We start from the raw sequence: 17635 nt of genomic DNA on the forward strand, positions 1-17635 counted from the left end.
TATATATATATAGTAAGAAGATAGTAAGAAGATAGTAAGAAGACAATGCACACGGAAATTCAATGCCGGACATATTGTCAGTAGGTAAGCCTTTTGTTTCTGCAGCACTTTCATCTTCACTTTCAGTACAATCAGACACACTTTCCGGATTGTCACTATCACTGTCTACAGAGTGAGTCAGAAGTATGTTTACAAACTTCGTGTGCTTGTTCCTGGATCAAATATAAGAAAAAAATGTTCCTATGAACATGTGGTCGCAAATGCGTCACTCTTTTCTCCGTATAGCTGCCGTTTGGAATCGGTGATAATCCACTCTAATTTTCATAATTGTTTACGTCGTCGTCCTTATCGCTATACATTTTCCTTGCTTCACAACATTGGTCATCAACTGTTACCTGGCTCGCATATCCATCACTTAATTTCGTCGTTTTGTTAATTCGTAACCCATTCCCACCCTCCGGCCAGATCGGTATTAATGTTAGTGTACCATCTCCAAGAAATTTCCGCATTCAAATTCTGGATGTATATCGTGTTTCACTGGCTATGTTCTAACTCCAATAACAATATTACACTTGACTCTCTAAACCACGTATTTTGTCGCATGAAGCCACGTAACAAACTTTTATATTGTTGCTCTTTGTTACCTGGAATTTATCCAAAGAGAGCGGAGAGACAACAATGACATAAAATGGATTCATGGGCAGTCGTCTCCATCCTTCTGTGTTCAAGCATCAATAGTACTCTTCACATCGCGACTGTGCTAGGATTGTCTGGAGCACCTCATTAAGATAATTTTGTACTTAATTTGAAAGATCTAATAAAATGTTGTATTTAATTTCACTATTTAAATACTCACCAAATCAACAAGCTGACACAAGCAGCGTAAATAATTGTACGATTCTCGGTTCAAGGGATTTGTGTTCAGAATCGAAGCAGGAAACGGGATTTTGGGTTTCCTCAACAAATGAAGGTTAACAGGCTACGATTTATTCTTCCCATATTTAATTATCACTATCTAACATAAAAACAAAATATCTTCTGGTTTCTTGTGACGTTTCGATTGCACGGCGCAACAACCCAGAAAACCACAACTTTTCTCACATAGAAGGGTTTTAAGTTCCCACAGCGCATCATCAAATTTTGTGTCCAAAATCTCGTCACCCAATTTTCGTCGACTCTAAGATACTATATGTAGCTATAAATGCAATACAGATTGACAATCATAGAGCCCTCTATTGTTTGATTTACGAAACCAGTAATAATAACACTTCCGAACCCGCTGGTTCGGCCATGCCATCGTAAGACATAGGCTAATCCAGTAACCTAGATCTGGATATTTAACGTCAGAATTGTGATGTTTTGTTAACGGTCAGGTTGAGTGAATGGACATCATCATTTTGTAATGCACATTAGCTCTTTAACGTGTTCGATAATACCTCGATTATTGTACATACTGCCATTGTGATTGTTCTTTATCGATTTAATTGTGGTCCTTACGAGAATATTGTGGTTAGGAAATTTGTTTGGTGTCATTTTGGATAATACCTAATAATGCTTCGAAGAAATTATTAACAATATATAAAAACAACATGGGGCAAGGAAGGAGCCAGTTTACAGAAGAAGAGTTACAGGACTATCAAGTAAAAACATATTAACATACTGTATTTGTACTCGTGATTAATACGGTAATACTTGTAATGTAACCTCCTGAAAATATAACTGGTAACACTGACACTTAATTGTCTAAATTTCTTACAGGACTTGACATATTTCACCAAGAAAGAAGTTCTGTAGTAAGTAATTATATTCAAAAATAGTTCACTAACCTTCCAGATTCACAATCAGTACACATGGTATGATTAACATGTATGTACAAATTGAATGTATATTATCAACATTTTTATTTTTACTTCCAGTGCACATCATAAATTCAAAGCTCTTGCACCAGAGAAAGTGGGGCACAACAAAAATGCCAAACTGCCTATGGCAAAGATACTCCAGTATCCTGAACTACATGTGAATCCATTTGGAGACAGAATCTGCCATATATTTAGTTCAAGCCATGATGGAGATTGTACTTTCGAAGACTTCCTAGATATGATGTCAGTGTTCAGTGAGGGAGCACCAAAAGCTGTGAAAGCAGAACATGCTTTTCGAATCTTTGGTGTGTGTTAGTTAGTCTCTTTGACTGTTGTCATTTTGATTATATTTTAAACTTCTTATTCTTTAGTGTAGACCTGAGTCTTATGCTACATTTATATTAATTTCCAAATAGATTTTTCAGTGCCCATTCAAGTAAGAGTGACAAACAAGCTGAAAATAGTTATACAGTACTGCCTTCCTATAACTGGGTCATGACACCATGGGTATTATGTTACCTTCGACAGTTTTTATGTAATATATGATTATGCTGAAAGTGTTCTAAAGTTATTTTAGACTTTTTTAGAAATTTTATGAAACTGTACATCTAAAACGTGTTCACTTCTTGTGTCAGTCACATAATATGTTCAAATTTGTGTGTGGAAGGCATCAGAATGCATTTAAACCCACTCATTCAGTGCAACAGTCATTCTTTGTATGTAATAAGCAATTCTGATTTCCAGATTTTGATGGAGATGATATGCTGGGGGTAACAGATCTCAGACAAGTGGTAAACCGTCTGACTGGTCAGCAGCGTCTAAGTGAACAGGACATGCAGCATCTTATACAGAATATATTAGATGAAGCAGATTTAGATGATGATGGAGCACTCTCTTTTGCAGAATTTGAACATATTATTTCTAAATCCTCAGATTTTGCTAAGTAAGTGCCTATCATACCATGGTATTTATAGTACTATAGGCAAAACGGGACATATTATTTTATAAAGTTTAAAAAGTCAACTATATTACATAAAAAGGAGAGGTACTGCATTATAACAAGATAGAGATTAAATATAGCAGTTCAGTACATTACTTGCAAATTAGCACTTTTGTTGAATGATTAAGATGTGACATGATATAAAACAGGAAAGCTGGTTTCTGGTTTGAATGCTGTGCAACTCTGTTATCACCAAATTCTGGTACAAAGAGGCCAGAACATACAGAACTTCCTGATTTAACAATGTGTATAATTTCCACTGCCTCAGAGTTGTCAGAAATTACTCAAAAAGTAATTGTGTCCTCATCCATATTTTGTTCATAAATTTTAATGCATAAAAATGTGGTTTATACAAGATATATAGGCCCATTTTGAACCAAACTTTGGTATGGCAGATAAATTTAGTAATGACTGTACATTAATTGGAATGTGTTAAAATTAAACATCTCATTGGTGTTTGTACGCAGTTGTGGTACACACATCTCGCACCATCAAAATACAAGTTCAAGAACACACAAAAATCATACAATGTTGCAACATGGACATCGTAGCTGAGGCAAGTTGAACATTTTGCAGGATGTCTCACTTCAACCTGCTGTAACATTTTCATTTGTAATAGAATCTTTGACATTTTTTGATTACTGCATTCCTCACTTACTTCTTAATATAACAATACCTTTATAATTCATTTGGCATGGCATTCTATTCTTTTGATAAATTATAAATGTTTTCCTGTTATGAATTTATGTTCTATGCATCCTGCCACCTACATTCTGCTTATGAAATGTAGCTAAAGGTTCATACTTCATGTCTTTAAAAACCACATCTCAGTCAATCTTTTAGTTTGTAAGAAGATAGTAAATGCAATATATATTTGTGTGTTGTGTATGTGTGGTAAATATGCACCAAGACCACTTGCTTCATGCTGATGATACATCAATACATGCAGTGTAGAAAAAACTGGCAGTGCTATACTGTTGACTTAGAGCAGCACAGTGAAGGGGGTGAAGTCCTTATGTGGCCTTGAAACTTGTATTTTGGTGATGCAGAGTATAGTAAGACTTTGGTTTGTCAGAATGCCTTTACATTGATTTCCAGTTATGCATCAGCATGTATTAGCAACCCTTTATTTTCCTACTACATAGATAGCATATAATAATCAATATTAAACCATCATTCTTGGCTTGCTGCACCATGATATTGAAAGAGTACTGTTTTAACTCTAATATAGTTGATTCTAATGATGTTTTGTTTTTATTTCAGTGCTTTCAGAATCCGTCTGTAATAAACCTCCATAAAAACAGTATGACCTAATGTGTTTATTGCTCAAAGGAAATGTCCATTTGATATTGGAGTAATCGAACAGAAGACTGTAAAATACTTTAGTTATTATTATATTAGATGCCTAGTGTAATAAGTTTTAATCCTTAAAGCACAGCATAAATGTAGCAATCATTTTGTGATATGTACCTTTTTATATATTTAGTATAGTTTAAACCAGTAGTATACCAAAGATAATTCACACAGTTACCCTGAAATGGGAATTATGTTGCTCTCTCATTACAGTTCTTGATTTCATAAATATTTTTACTGAACATTAACTAATTTTCTTGGCCCATTCTCTCATTAGATAGACATCTGCTGACAATTTTAATATGTGGGTACTGCACACTTTATTTTTCTTAGTAATCGTAATACGTATGTATCATATTGTCCATCTGCATTCTCAAAATGATACTGACTGTGAGTATGTAGAAAATACTTATCAGTTACCAGTCTGTCAATATGTGTGAGAGAACAATGTGACTAGTCATCACATACATGTGATATGTGAAAGAAAATGATGAGCTCAAAGGAAGAAGAGAGACTGATCTGAAGTAGACTATGGTGGGTCACAAAATTATGCTGATAATGTACATGGCATATAATATATTAAATATGCAATAAACATCCTTTCACACATATATATCTATTTCCTGTATTGCTTGCTTATCAATGTGATAGCCACATTTGTGTTACATTTATCATTGGAGATAAACCGTGCACACCTGTGGAAGCCTGTATCACAAGATATGACTTGAAATGAATGATTTAGCATTTGTACTTCCTTTAATTCAGATCACAGTTGTATCTTATAAATAAAGCTCATGGAAGTGTGGTATGTACCATGAATTTAATATCTCATGTCTAAACATTTTTGGTGGGTGACCAGCTTAAGAAGCCACAGGCCTGCATGTATCATATGGGGGTGATTAACCCCTTCCCTGATTTTTTCCCCCTATTTCATGTTTGGAATATACTGACAAAAATGGAATTATTGATGTGTTTTGATGGTAAATAATCATAGTGTACAAAATGTAGTTTATATAACTAATGATTATTATCCTGAGTTATCTTCTGTTACTTTCCATCGTTATTAAAAATTGACTTCATCACAAGACACAAATCACTGCAGCTAGCACAGGAACTTATGACAGAAGCATAAAAGTCCTATTTACATGCAATCTAGCATAAAAGTATATAAATGCACATTGCTTATGAAAGTGCAGCAGTGCATCATTTACTGATGTCTAGAGTTGATACATATATGTACAACCTGAATTAACTTTTATTAATAATGGGACAGAAGAAATACTGTCCTCAAGTAACTTTGGTTAATATTTTATTGCAAAAATGATGAACCTCAGATATTTCAGGATAATTGGGGAACTGGTTAAGGAACTGTCGCAGGCATCTAGTAACCTAATAAGCATAAGAGATCACTGTCTGTTGTTTGTTTTAAACCATATGTCAACTGTGTGTTTATATAAATGTATCAATAAAACTACTGCTCCATCTTTTTCATTTATTTGAAAATTCCTAGTTTACCCTTTTCACAAGTCATTCATGCAATGCTGACAATATGCTGTAGAAAATGGAAAAGTCAACCACACTCCTATAGATATGATTCATTCATTCACATAAATGCTCTGCTTGTTCCTTATGACTGGAGATACCCACTGCAATTAGAAACAAATTTAAATATACAGACAATGTAACATAACTACACATTTGAAAGTGAATGCTCTTGTATAACAGCCAAAATTGTTTTATGTCACCTACAGGTACTGGCATGAATCTGCAAGCTTAGCATTTGATATGTCAGTGATGGGATAGAGTGATAAATTGGTTACTATGTGGCCTACAAATATCAACCTCGACGCCAACTGTAAAACATAATGCACCTGGCCCGATAAGGCAGTATTTCTTTAGTCTGAAATCCCATGTAGTGAAGGTCAAGCTTGCAGACTTGTGCCAATTACTATACATTTCATTTTGTTTCATTTTCAGTTCCTGGTTTCTGCATTAAATTTCCTCAGTTAAATACTAAAATCTGATATTCCTCTGAGGAACATCATGGAGGATGTTACTGTTCAAAAATTTGATACAGTTATCTGTGGTGTAATATTAAATAGTAGAATGAAGCATCACTGAATCAATACATGTGTTATTTCAAGTGCTAACATTTTTGTAAAAGATATGATCCCTGAAAATCAACAACAAATTGTTATGTGTGTGTCTATCCCAAGCCTTTTCTATACCATTATACAGAAAACTTTCTCACTAAAACATAACAACAGAACTTGTATTCAAGTAACAATAGCCCACCTAGATTTCTTCTTCTGAGAGACAAGATAGCACCATGAGATAGATGCTACTACTCAAAATGACCAATAAAGTGGATTTGAGATAGCTTAGCATAGGCCTGGTTTTTCTCCACATACCCCAAATCTACCTTTGGCAGAGGTGAAAACTTCAATCTCTGCAGAGAACAACAATTTAACTCTGTAATTTAAGTATGGCCAACAAGTTACTTTGTACAGAGGCCTAAATTCCCTATTCCAGTATGATAAGGTTTAATAAAGTATAAGGATTACTTTTTTGAGGAATATGCCTTATGCACTGATACTAAAAAATACACATACTTCTGGGGTGTGTTATAAATATTTCTGAGCGCAGTACACAAGACATTCTAAAAACTACACTGGTAGCAGAACACAAATGTTCAACACCAGTAATATATCAAAGCCTACCGCTGTCTTTGCTAGCTTGAACAAATGGATTAAAGTTCACATTAAATTTTGACAAATCAAATTTCATGAAATTTTTTACTACCAACAAAAAATGTGTTAATCTAGGTATAGGGTATAAATTGACAATAACTTAAATTGGAAACACATAATCAATACATTATCCCTAAACTAAACTCAGCATTCTTTGCTATGAGGACTGTTACATCACTCATGAAAACAGAATCTTTAAAATTACTTTGCTTACTTCCATCTGATCATGTCATATGGAATCATTTTCTGTGTAAATTCAACAGACAACAAAAAATTATATCATTAGAATAACGGCAGGCACTAAAAGGAGCACCTCATATAGGGAATTATTTAAGAAATTTATTATTCTTCCACTAGCCAGTAAATTCTTGCTCTAATTATTATCATTTAAAGAGGATAACAGAAGTACAAGATAGAGATATAACCTTCATCTGCCAAATACTAAATTCAGTAAATATCAAAAAGAAGTTTACTATATTGGAATTAAGCTATTCAATAAACTCACCCCTACTACAAGAAGTCTTAATCATGATATAAAGAATTTTAAGCCAGCAGTATTTCTTACCTCACTCCTCCTACTCCAAAGAAGAATTTACCTCAGCCAAAAATTCTGAGCTACTATAAAAACATATAAGCAATAGTGGGTATACTTTCTTGTATAATTACTGTAGTTGACTGTACATTACTGTCATAACTATGTAATTTATATTTGTATTATAAACATGTATTGTATTTGTGATATGACATGTTCTACACCCTTGCTTGGGCCTATTAAGGATCTACAGAACGTAAATAGATTCTATTCTATTTTATTCTAAAGCCTTGTCCACTTTCCATTTTACATGATAAAATTTCTACACAGCTGGATGAGATAAATGTACATCCAAGTAATATACAATAAACATTAAGATCAGATCTACATCGGATATTATAAAACAGTGAACAATATGGATAACACACATAACACATTTAAAATTGATAATATCAGTATTTTTCAAGCATTATCTGAGTAATGGAAAGGGTAAAGTTTAAATCTGGGAACAGGAGTCAGTATCCTAATCAAGACTTTAACATACAACAAACACTTTCAGGGCTAGAGCTTACTAAGTACTAAAACTGATTAAACTTGTTATTACTTACGGCAACTTCATCCGCATAAATATCCAACAGGTGAAGAATGAGACAAGGATGCACAAAAATCCCACAGATATGAGTAATATACGATTAAGCTTTGGTGTTGATGGACTGTGGGTATGGTCTAAGACTACGAAGCCAAGCCCACCCATCGTGAACAAGAAGCTTGATGCCAAACCTTCCATAATATACTGCCCATTCACTCGATATGGCATAAATGCCACCTAGAATTACAAACATCATATTACTAACACAATAGTAAATAAGGTATTTCATTTACTATTCCAAATGATAAGCAAGTACTTACTGGTCTTGAATGGCCATGCTCATCTGTGGTTGAACCAACACTCGGTGGCTCCACAATTACATCATAGATAATTCCTGAAAATAATAAATGAGTTTTATACATATATGATAAATTAAGTCTGATACAAGACATAAGTCAGGCCTATAAAATGTATAAGGTCTAAAAACATGTTGAAGTCTTCTTCTACAGCAACAAACCTGCATTTCTACAAACTTTGGTGTTGCCAGCAATAACATGTTTTGCATTATGGTGAGTTATTAATTTGGTGTCATTTGCATCCTAACATTTTGGTGTCAGATGTAAACCCGCCTTAAAATGCCAGGGAACAACTTTACAATATGGTGAAAACGTATGTGTGCCACTAAATCTGAGTTATATTAGCTACTTATAATTTGCAAACCACTCTTCCCTAATTCTCTTAACCTGTTATTGAATTTTTGCATTAGTCCAAACACAAACAGTTCTAATTTACTGTTCTCTACTGGTAATCACATTCTAATGATATGCATTAAGAGTTAAAACCTACAAGCTCGCTTTCTGTACTGTACTTTGATCAGTAAAAATATCACTAAATGCTATGCATACATCAAACGTTTACAATAAATTAAAACCGCCATAATGCCGTCAATATAAGTATGAAACAAATACAGTATTTAATGTTTGGACGAAATACTAACCTCCAGTTACCAAGAAATATGAAAGCAACACGAGAGAAAACATAACCATAGCAGACGGTTGATGAAACCATGATGGTCTCTTTATTTTTAAATTTGGTACTTCCAACACACTGAATGGTATTCTGTAAAGAAACTCCATTATTTACAAAGCCGATACTACACCAGCAGCTTATGACTTACAAGCATAACTACCACCAGCATACGTGTTGGCAACGATTAGGATCGTGTTAAAACACATTAATAATTACCAACCACTTCAAATCATTTACGGTAACCGTACAGAATACCAACATCTCAACACAATTTCTTCAGATGAGTTCAGAAATCTGCTGTTGAATATCACTATAGTGACATCTTCCCATCGAAGATACGAACTAAAAGCACATAATTCAAGTCCTCAAAGATTGCTCCTGTAATTAATTTGGCCCATTATATAAAATGTCACAGCTTGCAATTTTAACACTGTAAATGTGTAATAAAAGGCAACAAAAAATAATTTATGACTTTATCTAAAATAAGGTAACACCAAGGCCAATGCTATAAATAAATTTGAGAAGAATGCTATTGTAAACCTGAGAACTGTTAGGAATAAAACGAACTGGTATAAAAGTGAATATAAGAATTTTATCAGACAACTTACATAACAAAAAATATGAGTCATTTAAACTACGTTATGTACAATGTTTAACTATGAAGTAGGCAGTATACATACAATGTAGTATGTGGAACAAGTATTATAAAAGTGACTTATGTTGGCAATGGTTTTATAATTGCATGTATGAATTCCATAAAAATGGCCAAAGGATACTGAAATATGATGGTTGGCAAAGTGGACCCAGTTTAAAATAATTTCCAAACCACAGTGTGGGTCATCATGTACCCACACCAACGTTGTTGATGATGGCTGGCAAAGTGGACCCAGTTTAAAATAATTTCTAAATCAGTGTGGGTCCTCATGTACCCACACCCACTTTGTTGGAAGTAGTGATTTTATGTTGACAAGCAAAATATTACACAATCATTTAGGCTAGGCTTCAAATCTTAATTCTGTGGCATAAGAAACCAGCAACTTATCCCTAGAACATTACACAACCATTCTTTAACTAGTTATTGATATGCTATACGTACACTACATGCATACGTAGGAGGGAGGAAGGATAGAATTCTGCATTATTTGTATATTTTTTGTTATTTCATCTAGGGTTCTCCTGGCATTGACTTCATTCTGTACTGAGTTTCAACTTGATGATGACAATTTTCTAAATGTACTCTCTCTCTCTCACTCACACAACATTATCTGAAAAATTTCTCTTTTATTTATGTAATACAAATGTTAATAAAATTACTATAAAGTTATGTACCCTCTACACCCATAACTTTTACAAAGTAATACATTCTGAAACATAAAATTAGGCAGCAATTCCATCAGAATTATGTCCTCCTTGAATATGAAAACAAAAATGTATTTTCCATAAAATATTACCTGTCTCTGCAAATTATTTACTTTCATGTTTGTACAGTATTTTTCTTAAATGCACTGCAATAAAAGTATTAGTATCACAACATTACAAATATTCAGAAAAATTTACAAGTGCCATAACTAAATAAGCAGATAATAGACAGTTAAACTAAAACACACCATTTTAGTCAGAGGTTATATAGAACTGTGGTAGTATAGCAAAATTAAGCATGAAAAGCTCATTATATTTTTTAACATTCAAGACATATCACATGTTTCTGAAAATATTATTTCCATTCCACCTTTGCAGGATGAGGATTTCATGATGGTAAAAGTTTAGATTGTGGCCTCCTGAGTCATGATGTAGCATCAACCCAGAAGACAATTATATAACTGCTCCTAACAATGAAAGGCAAAGAGCTATACTATAAGAATCACTCACTGGTCTTATCTACAATGAAGAGATTCCACTACACACAGCAATCTCTGCAATGGTTCCCATATTTCCCAGTTTTAGCAATGTAACTGCCAAATAATGAACATATCCCCCACCATGTACCTTCTATATTTTATATACTCAGTTGCTTCAGACGTACTACCGTTCAGATGCTGGTGTGACCTTGACACAAAGGAAAGGAAAGGAAAGAGGCTCAGAAGCAAATACCTATCAATTTCTTAAAATCAACTATTTCATTTATAACTTTACATTATATTAAGTACTATTTTTGTATGAGATTTTTTGGCCAAATTCTATTTTCTTCGAAATTTAACAATGTCATAAATTAGGGTGATATTTACCCTTGTCTTTTTCATTAATCTTCCATATTATCTGACATTTCTGATTATCTGATCATCCCTCATTCCTGTTTTAGTTGGATAATCAAATCTGTACTATACCCACAATAAATTATAAGTTAGTTTTGCACAATACATGCAGTGTGAAATAAAATCAGGGATATGTTTTTCTCCTACAGTTTACATGTACAGGTTTTAAAAAATATAATTTTTCCATACCTCTCTATGACACTGATACTGTGCCATGATTATTCCTCCTATATATGCAAACTGAATATGTGCTTCACACAACTTTCCAGCATGTCTTTAGTCCATGCTGACCTGTTTTGGCTCCTATTTGAGAGGCATTTTTCTGAACCCAGGATGCCCAGGAATGATTAGTACAAAATCCATTAAATATTACAATCTGGTAAGCTATTCCATGTGTTGCCACATATATGTTAGTTAGAATAGTCATTATTGACAACAATGGACCATTACAAATGGAATATCAATCCCTGGAATACTCATGTTATTCAGTTATCCTATATCATGACAACAGTATTCTCCTCGACCACAGCAGACAGTCTCAGAATTGTAGCACTGAAAATCCCACAGCTATACATAACTTCCTCTGACACAATGTTATTATTCCTTATCAGTAAAAATAATTTAATGCTAAAATTCATATTTATAAACTGCCATCCACAATACTGTAACATTCAACAATCTCAAACCAAATAAGAAACAACCCAAAATTGTAAAACATATGCTCAGAATATCACACCAAGAATAACAGAGCCACAACTTAAAAAAAGTAAAAATGTTTTATGGCATAATTATAAACCTGCAGTGCTTTTAACATAGAGGAATAAGACCGCACCTACAGTTTACCCACTTTCCACTACATATCAGTTATGTCCAAAGATTCTAGCCCTTTATATACACATAAAACAACTTCAAACAGTTCCCTTGCAAAATTTTAGTTGTTTTTTTTTTTTTTAGTTGAGGCCACATTATTCTGGGGTTTGTGGTATAATTATTATACTACTACACAATTAATTATCATGATTACAACTGTATACACAAACAAAACCCCCTAAAAATTCAATTTAAAATATTATGTATAAAAAATGGATAAGTGAAAATCACAACCTAAAATACAGTGCTAGCTCAGGAGTGAAAGAAACTATCAGTTTAAAACAGAGTAATACAAAATAAGGGCTAGAAGACATAAATAAAATAAATTTGGTCTATCTGTCATATGTGGCTAAAAATGATCACTCCTTTGTAGCTTCTCGTACAGCTGGAGTATCAATTTTCATACTTCTGTAACGTTGTAAAACTTTAGGTTTTTTATGTACAATTCAAACAGAATACTAATGATGATCATGTGAAGATAAGTTCTACATAAATTAAAATTAAAATAAATTATATTACATGATAACAGACAACTGCATACACAGTATTAACTGCTCAGAAGCTAAAGCAAACCTCCATGTAGGAGACAAAAATGTTTAGAAATCTTTTATATGAAAGTACTTAGCACACAGGATACTGTCCATATCAGAGTATTATAATGGAACCAAGGAATTTGTTAAATGGAAGTCCTTGTTCTAGAAAGGTTATCCAAGGACTTCACACCACTTTGTTTGTTCAAAGACATTTCCAAGAAGAAATGGACAGCAAAATGTATTTTACTCCATCTGGGATTTTAACAGCACTGATGACAAAGGAAGTTCTCAGTCATATCTCACTCATTTTATGATTTATATTTTTTTAATTTATCAGGTACCCTCATAATGACTATGAAATATAAAACAAAATTACAAAAATATACAAAGAAACACAGTGGCTTAAAGTGCAGTAGCATGACAAGTCTTCAGATATGGCATGTATTTCTAACCTATTGAGGTAGCACACATTTCTGAGCAATCTTTATAACAATTTATTTGTAGAAATTGCATTTATATATGTCAATTAAAATTTTTCATACCAAAACATGGCTCAATGTCCCTACAGACATGATTAGAACAAAGCTCTCAACTGTAAGTTTTCAGGAAAAAGTAAACATGACAAAAACAGTATGGCCACATTCAATTCCAAATAACATTTTAAGATCTCCTTTCTTTATACCCTTTTTGCTTCAGTGTGGAGCATAGGGGTCTCCTTTTTGGAGGTTTCTTGATCTATTTACACATTTGGTAGGACTCCTTGTATGAGTGATCAGCCCATTGCATGGCCTCTACCTGTACACAGGACAGGACAGCACAACACAGAAAGACGAGGACAAACAACCATGTCTAAAATGGGATTAAAACCCAGTCCCAGTGTCCAAGCACACGATGCCCACGCCTCAGACCACACGGTCACTGTGACTGGCAACATTTTAATATGGATGTTATAAAATATAGGGAGCTTCATTCATAGGACTCTTAACAGGTCATGACAACTTCCTTTCAAATCCTCACCTACTCATAATTCATGATTATCAACCCATCACATACAGATGTATATTACCTCTGCAGCTGAAGGGTGTAATTAAGTTGCTTAACAATCATGACTTTCTAACTGCTTACTCTCCTCCATATATCACCTGTTCCCCTTCCATTTCCTTTAACCTCTTGAAGTTGAAGCTCATCTAAACAATATTTAAGAATTCCCATTAAACTTGTTATAAACAAAAAGATTCTGGAATAACTTATGTTGCTAATGTCTCTTTCAATGTTTCTATCACCACGGAGAAAACAGCATAAATTATCGAGCATCAAAATCACTCTGAAGAACGATAACTTAACACAGATTTCTTGAAGCTATTCTCATTATTTGTTATTGTAATTGTTAGTAATGCATGCAAGGAAAAAACCAAAGAAAGGGAAGAACTTAAAAAAGAAAGATGGGAAGAAAATATGCTTTCCAAGAAAATGGAAATTTATAACAAAAACAATTCTGTATCATGCATGGAAATTTCTTCAGCATTCAAAATTCAATTAAGAAGTAAATTACCGATAAGTCACAAAGCCTAAAGGAAAGCAAAGGTGTATAATAAAATCACTATTACATAAATACCCATGGAATACCAAAGGACAATCCATAAGAGTAACTTGTTTTTCTTCTCTTTCAATACGTAACATGGAACACATAAGGAACAGTATATTGTTATTAAAGCTTAAAATATTAAATACACAAAATAAATAAAATACTCAAACATTAAAAGTTATTTCTATCTATAACCATGTGTTCAACCAAACAGTAACCTGATTTCTTAAATAACTGAAGTTTTCTCAAATTTTCTCAACACAGTTTCCTTCTACAACTTCTAAAACTTCATAAGACAAAACTGTAAGAACCTGTTTTGAATAATGCTAGTGTTCTTCCCCCTCATAAATTTGTATGTCAGCTATGTTAGTACCTTTAACATTTATCAACCATGAGTCACATCTTATGTGTAGTCCAGTTGACTGTGCATCACTCTGGTATAGGCTAAACCATTAACCCCAGAGCTCAAATCCAGCTGTTAGTCCCATAACATGGGGATTTTAAATCTTTTCTTGTATGATAATGATTAGCAGAGTTAAAAAGTACCAAGATGAAACATTCTCCAACATCATGCTATCCATGACAAGTTTCACAAAAATCAGGCAAACAGAACCTATAACATTATGTTCAAATCTGAAATGGGGTATGGACGGACATTTTCAGCTTAATGAAAGAAAGAAAGAAGAAAATTGTATTCATCAGAACCATCTTTTTTGTGTGTAATTTACACTACCTTCAGGTGGTAGGTCCTAACCTCAACATTTCACACCAATCAAATTTGTAATTTTTAGCACACAAAAGGATGTGGGAAGATACAGAAATTGTAGATATGTTTGATGTATACCTCAATATCAATTTTAAAATTATTTTATGGTCTGCAAAACAAATTACTGAAACAAAAGTTACTTGATTTGTAAAGAATTGTGAAAACACAGGCTCTCCACATTAAATGGCACTAGTGTTGCTCAGACATTTATACAGCTGCCACACCAATAGCACTATTTATAGGAAACTAGAAAATACTAAGGAAATGGACTCCATGACACGCTTGCATCATATGAAAATCTCTCAGCTGGTTCTACAGTGAAATTTAAGATTCTCACAGCAGCAGGTAAGAAGAAGACTGTCTTCTGGAATGTTGTGCCATGTAGTCTGGTATAAGTTGATCAATGTTTCAGAGGCACTTACTGCCTCCCTCATCATGGTGACAAGGATGACGAAGGCAGTATGCACCACTGAGAGGTCATTAAATTTACACTGGCCTATATGGTGCAACGTCCCAAAATACAGATATCTTCATCTTAGTTCTAAAATCATTAGAAGCGGAAAGGTACATGTATGGACACACATACACATGAACATACAAAAGGGCATGATACCATTTGCTTATAATTTAAGTACCAAAGAAAACATAATCCTGTTGAGATAAAAGTCCATAAATTCAACATCCATAAAGGGGAAAAGTCTATTAGAGACACTTAATGAAGGATAACACTAAGCATTTTATCCACAGTTAATTTTTTAGTGAAGTGGTACAGGCAGTGAGCTGTGTTTGTCTCATACATTTATAAAATACATGACGTTCAAATACAGGTAGCCCTTGATTTACGCCGGGAATGCGTTCCTGGACGAACCGGCGTAAATTGAAACTCTTTTACGATGTAAATCAATGGGAAGTCAATGACATGAGTTCCCAGTACCCAAACATTGACGAGTAATATAATGGCATTACATTTAAAGCTCTGAAATAACGTAAATAAAATAAAGGGAATTTAAGAAATATATTTTATACACTTACAATCGGCAATTCGTTGGTCCCCGCAATTGACTGCGATTTTTTCATGTGATTCATGTGTACAGTCATCTCTGCTATTATGCGATAGTTGCATTCATGTAAGACGCTGGCCTATAGAAAAAATAACCCCGGTACCTCCACAGGGATTAAATTAGTCCTTTGAAAGTTTAAAGCTCCAGAAATGAAATTGCATAAGAGCAAACTCGCATATGCAAAAGTTTGCATTTCACAAACAGCTTTTACCGATTCATCAATCTCATTCGAGCAAATTCGCGTTAATGAAACATACGTATTCAAAATGAGCGATGTAAGAATTATGATTTAGTATAAGGATCATTACGAGATACATTGTAAAACGTTATAAATAATAGTAAAATAATTTTTTTTCACTTTTTGACTTGCTGGTTTCAAAATCGGCATTATTCTGAATCAGCGCAAATAAAGGGCTACCTGTACGATCCAACTCATGCCTCAACATCAATCCCTTACCTGATATTACTACAAAATAATGTAGTAACAGAAGACGGAATATTAAATAACAAGAAAAATACAAACCAACCTTAGTACAGACACACCCTGAGTTAGTCACTGTAGCGCCTTCAGCAACGAAGATCAATCTGTGCTTAGCTATGCCATACAGAACCTCCAAATTAGATGCTTGTGATGAATAATTGTGTTTCTACTGCAAAGAGTGATGGAACAACACTTCTGGAACTCACCAAGTATACTTACAAATTCCATGTTTGAAGATTGCTGTCTTCTGGGTTGTTACAGCAAGTACCTCTGAAACATCAGTAAACTTCTACCAGACTACATGCAACAATCCATAGGACAGCCATCTTCATACTCACCACTGTGAGAACTTCAAATCTCATTGAGTTCCTTGTTTTATTGGAAAACAGGACTAATATATTCTACATTTCCAATTATATTACAGTCTGTTCTAATCACCAAGTTGTCAAAAAAATTATTACTGTTTTCTAGCCAAGCACCAAAATTATATAGCGGCACTTTGCTTTTTGAAGTGCTTAACATCCATAGAATTAGGACCTATATTTGAAAACCCATTTCAAACATTAATGGCACTCCCCGTACATTAAGTTATTCTATTTTTTTTAAGTTCATATATGTGCATTAAGATCGTTAATCATTACTATTTTTACTTTGGTCGTATTTTCTCATACATAAATTGCTGATTCTTGTCAGTCATGCCTCCATCCTTGATTGTTACAGCTCGCTTCTTGGCATAATGAAACTGCTCCAGGGCATATTCATATAGTTCATTTTCCATTTTCCAGATATGAGACTTTTGGATCTCAGCAACAGTTTCTGGCAAAGGATCTACTTTCTGTGATGTACGACGTAAATGTGACCTATTACCTGAAATGAATTACACATAATGCTGAACAGTAATTAAAGTAAAGATAAAATCTAATAAAGGAAGCCAATTCAAAATTGTGTATTAAAATGCACTGCAGTATTTTGTAC

General features: G+C 33.7%; 3 protein-coding genes across 7 annotated transcripts in view; 1 reads left to right on the top strand and 2 right to left on the bottom strand.

Annotated features, from left to right (window-relative positions):
• The first annotated feature begins 31 nt into the window (after nucleotides 1-31).
• On the top strand, nucleotides 32-5699 carry LOC110827165 (calcium and integrin-binding protein 1). 4 transcript variants are annotated; one of them, XM_087353101.1, is made up of 6 exons: nucleotides 35-84; nucleotides 1759-1793; nucleotides 1917-2164; nucleotides 2604-2802; nucleotides 3327-3415; nucleotides 4123-5699. In XM_087353101.1, the coding sequence occupies exons 3-5, from the start codon at nucleotides 1984-1986 to the stop codon at nucleotides 3412-3414; spliced, it is 468 nt and encodes a 155-aa protein (XP_087209227.1). In that variant the 5' UTR covers nucleotides 35-84; nucleotides 1759-1793; nucleotides 1917-1983; the 3' UTR covers nucleotide 3415; nucleotides 4123-5699. The 4 variants fall into 4 exon arrangements, with proteins under 4 accessions (XP_087209228.1, XP_087209227.1, XP_021914256.1 ...); XM_022058564.2 differs by lacking the exon at nucleotides 35-84 and adding an exon at nucleotides 1303-1640; XM_087353102.1 differs by lacking the exon at nucleotides 1759-1793 and having other exon boundaries at nucleotides 32-84.
• LOC110827166 (oligosaccharyltransferase complex subunit ostc-B) lies at nucleotides 5691-9344 on the bottom strand. The gene is made up of 4 exons (XM_022058566.2): nucleotides 9081-9344; nucleotides 8404-8477; nucleotides 8103-8320; nucleotides 5691-5858 (listed from the first exon to the last, which is right to left on the bottom strand). Exons 1-4 carry the CDS (start codon nucleotides 9217-9219, stop codon nucleotides 5840-5842), a joined length of 450 nt encoding a protein of 149 aa, XP_021914258.1. The 5' UTR covers nucleotides 9220-9344; the 3' UTR covers nucleotides 5691-5839.
• A 1029-nt stretch (nucleotides 9345-10373) lies between these two features.
• Hs2st (Heparan sulfate 2-O-sulfotransferase) overlaps nucleotides 10374-17635 on the bottom strand; it is a 34719-nt gene continuing 27457 nt past the window's right edge. For both annotated transcript variants that reach the window (XM_087353100.1, XM_087353099.1), the window contains exon 8: nucleotides 10374-17527. In XM_087353100.1, coding sequence (XP_087209226.1) covers nucleotides 17307-17527 — 221 coding nt within the window. In that variant the 3' untranslated portion in view covers nucleotides 10374-17306. The remainder of the gene's footprint in view (nucleotides 17528-17635) is intronic.

The sequence above is a fragment of the Zootermopsis nevadensis genome, unplaced genomic scaffold (assembly GCF_977971745.1).
Source record: "Zootermopsis nevadensis isolate Lab colony 2312 unplaced genomic scaffold, Znev_1.0 Znev_ptg000021l, whole genome shotgun sequence".
In the NCBI taxonomy this organism is placed as follows: Eukaryota; Metazoa; Arthropoda; class Insecta; order Blattodea; family Termopsidae; genus Zootermopsis; species Zootermopsis nevadensis.

Excerpts from the sequence above, each read along its gene's own strand:
- LOC110827165 (XM_022058564.2), top strand. The coding sequence starts at position 1,590 with ATGGGGCAAGGAAGGAGCCAGTTTACAGAAGAAGAGTTACAGGACTAT. Across the intron at positions 1,641-1,758 it reads AAGAGTTACAGGACTATCAA|GACTTGACATATTTCACCAA; the intron begins GTAAAAACATAT and ends AATTTCTTACAG. Across the intron at positions 2,165-2,603 it reads ACATGCTTTTCGAATCTTTG|ATTTTGATGGAGATGATATG; the intron begins GTGTGTGTTAGT and ends TCTGATTTCCAG.
- LOC110827166 (XM_022058566.2), bottom strand. The coding sequence starts at position 9,219 with ATGGAGTTTCTTTACAGAATACCATTCAGTGTGTTGGAAGTACCAAAT. Across the intron at positions 8,478-9,080 it reads ATATTTCTTGGTAACTGGAG|GAATTATCTATGATGTAATT; the intron begins GTTAGTATTTCG and ends TATTATTTTCAG. Across the intron at positions 8,321-8,403 it reads AGCATGGCCATTCAAGACCA|GTGGCATTTATGCCATATCG; the intron begins GTAAGTACTTGC and ends TTGTAATTCTAG.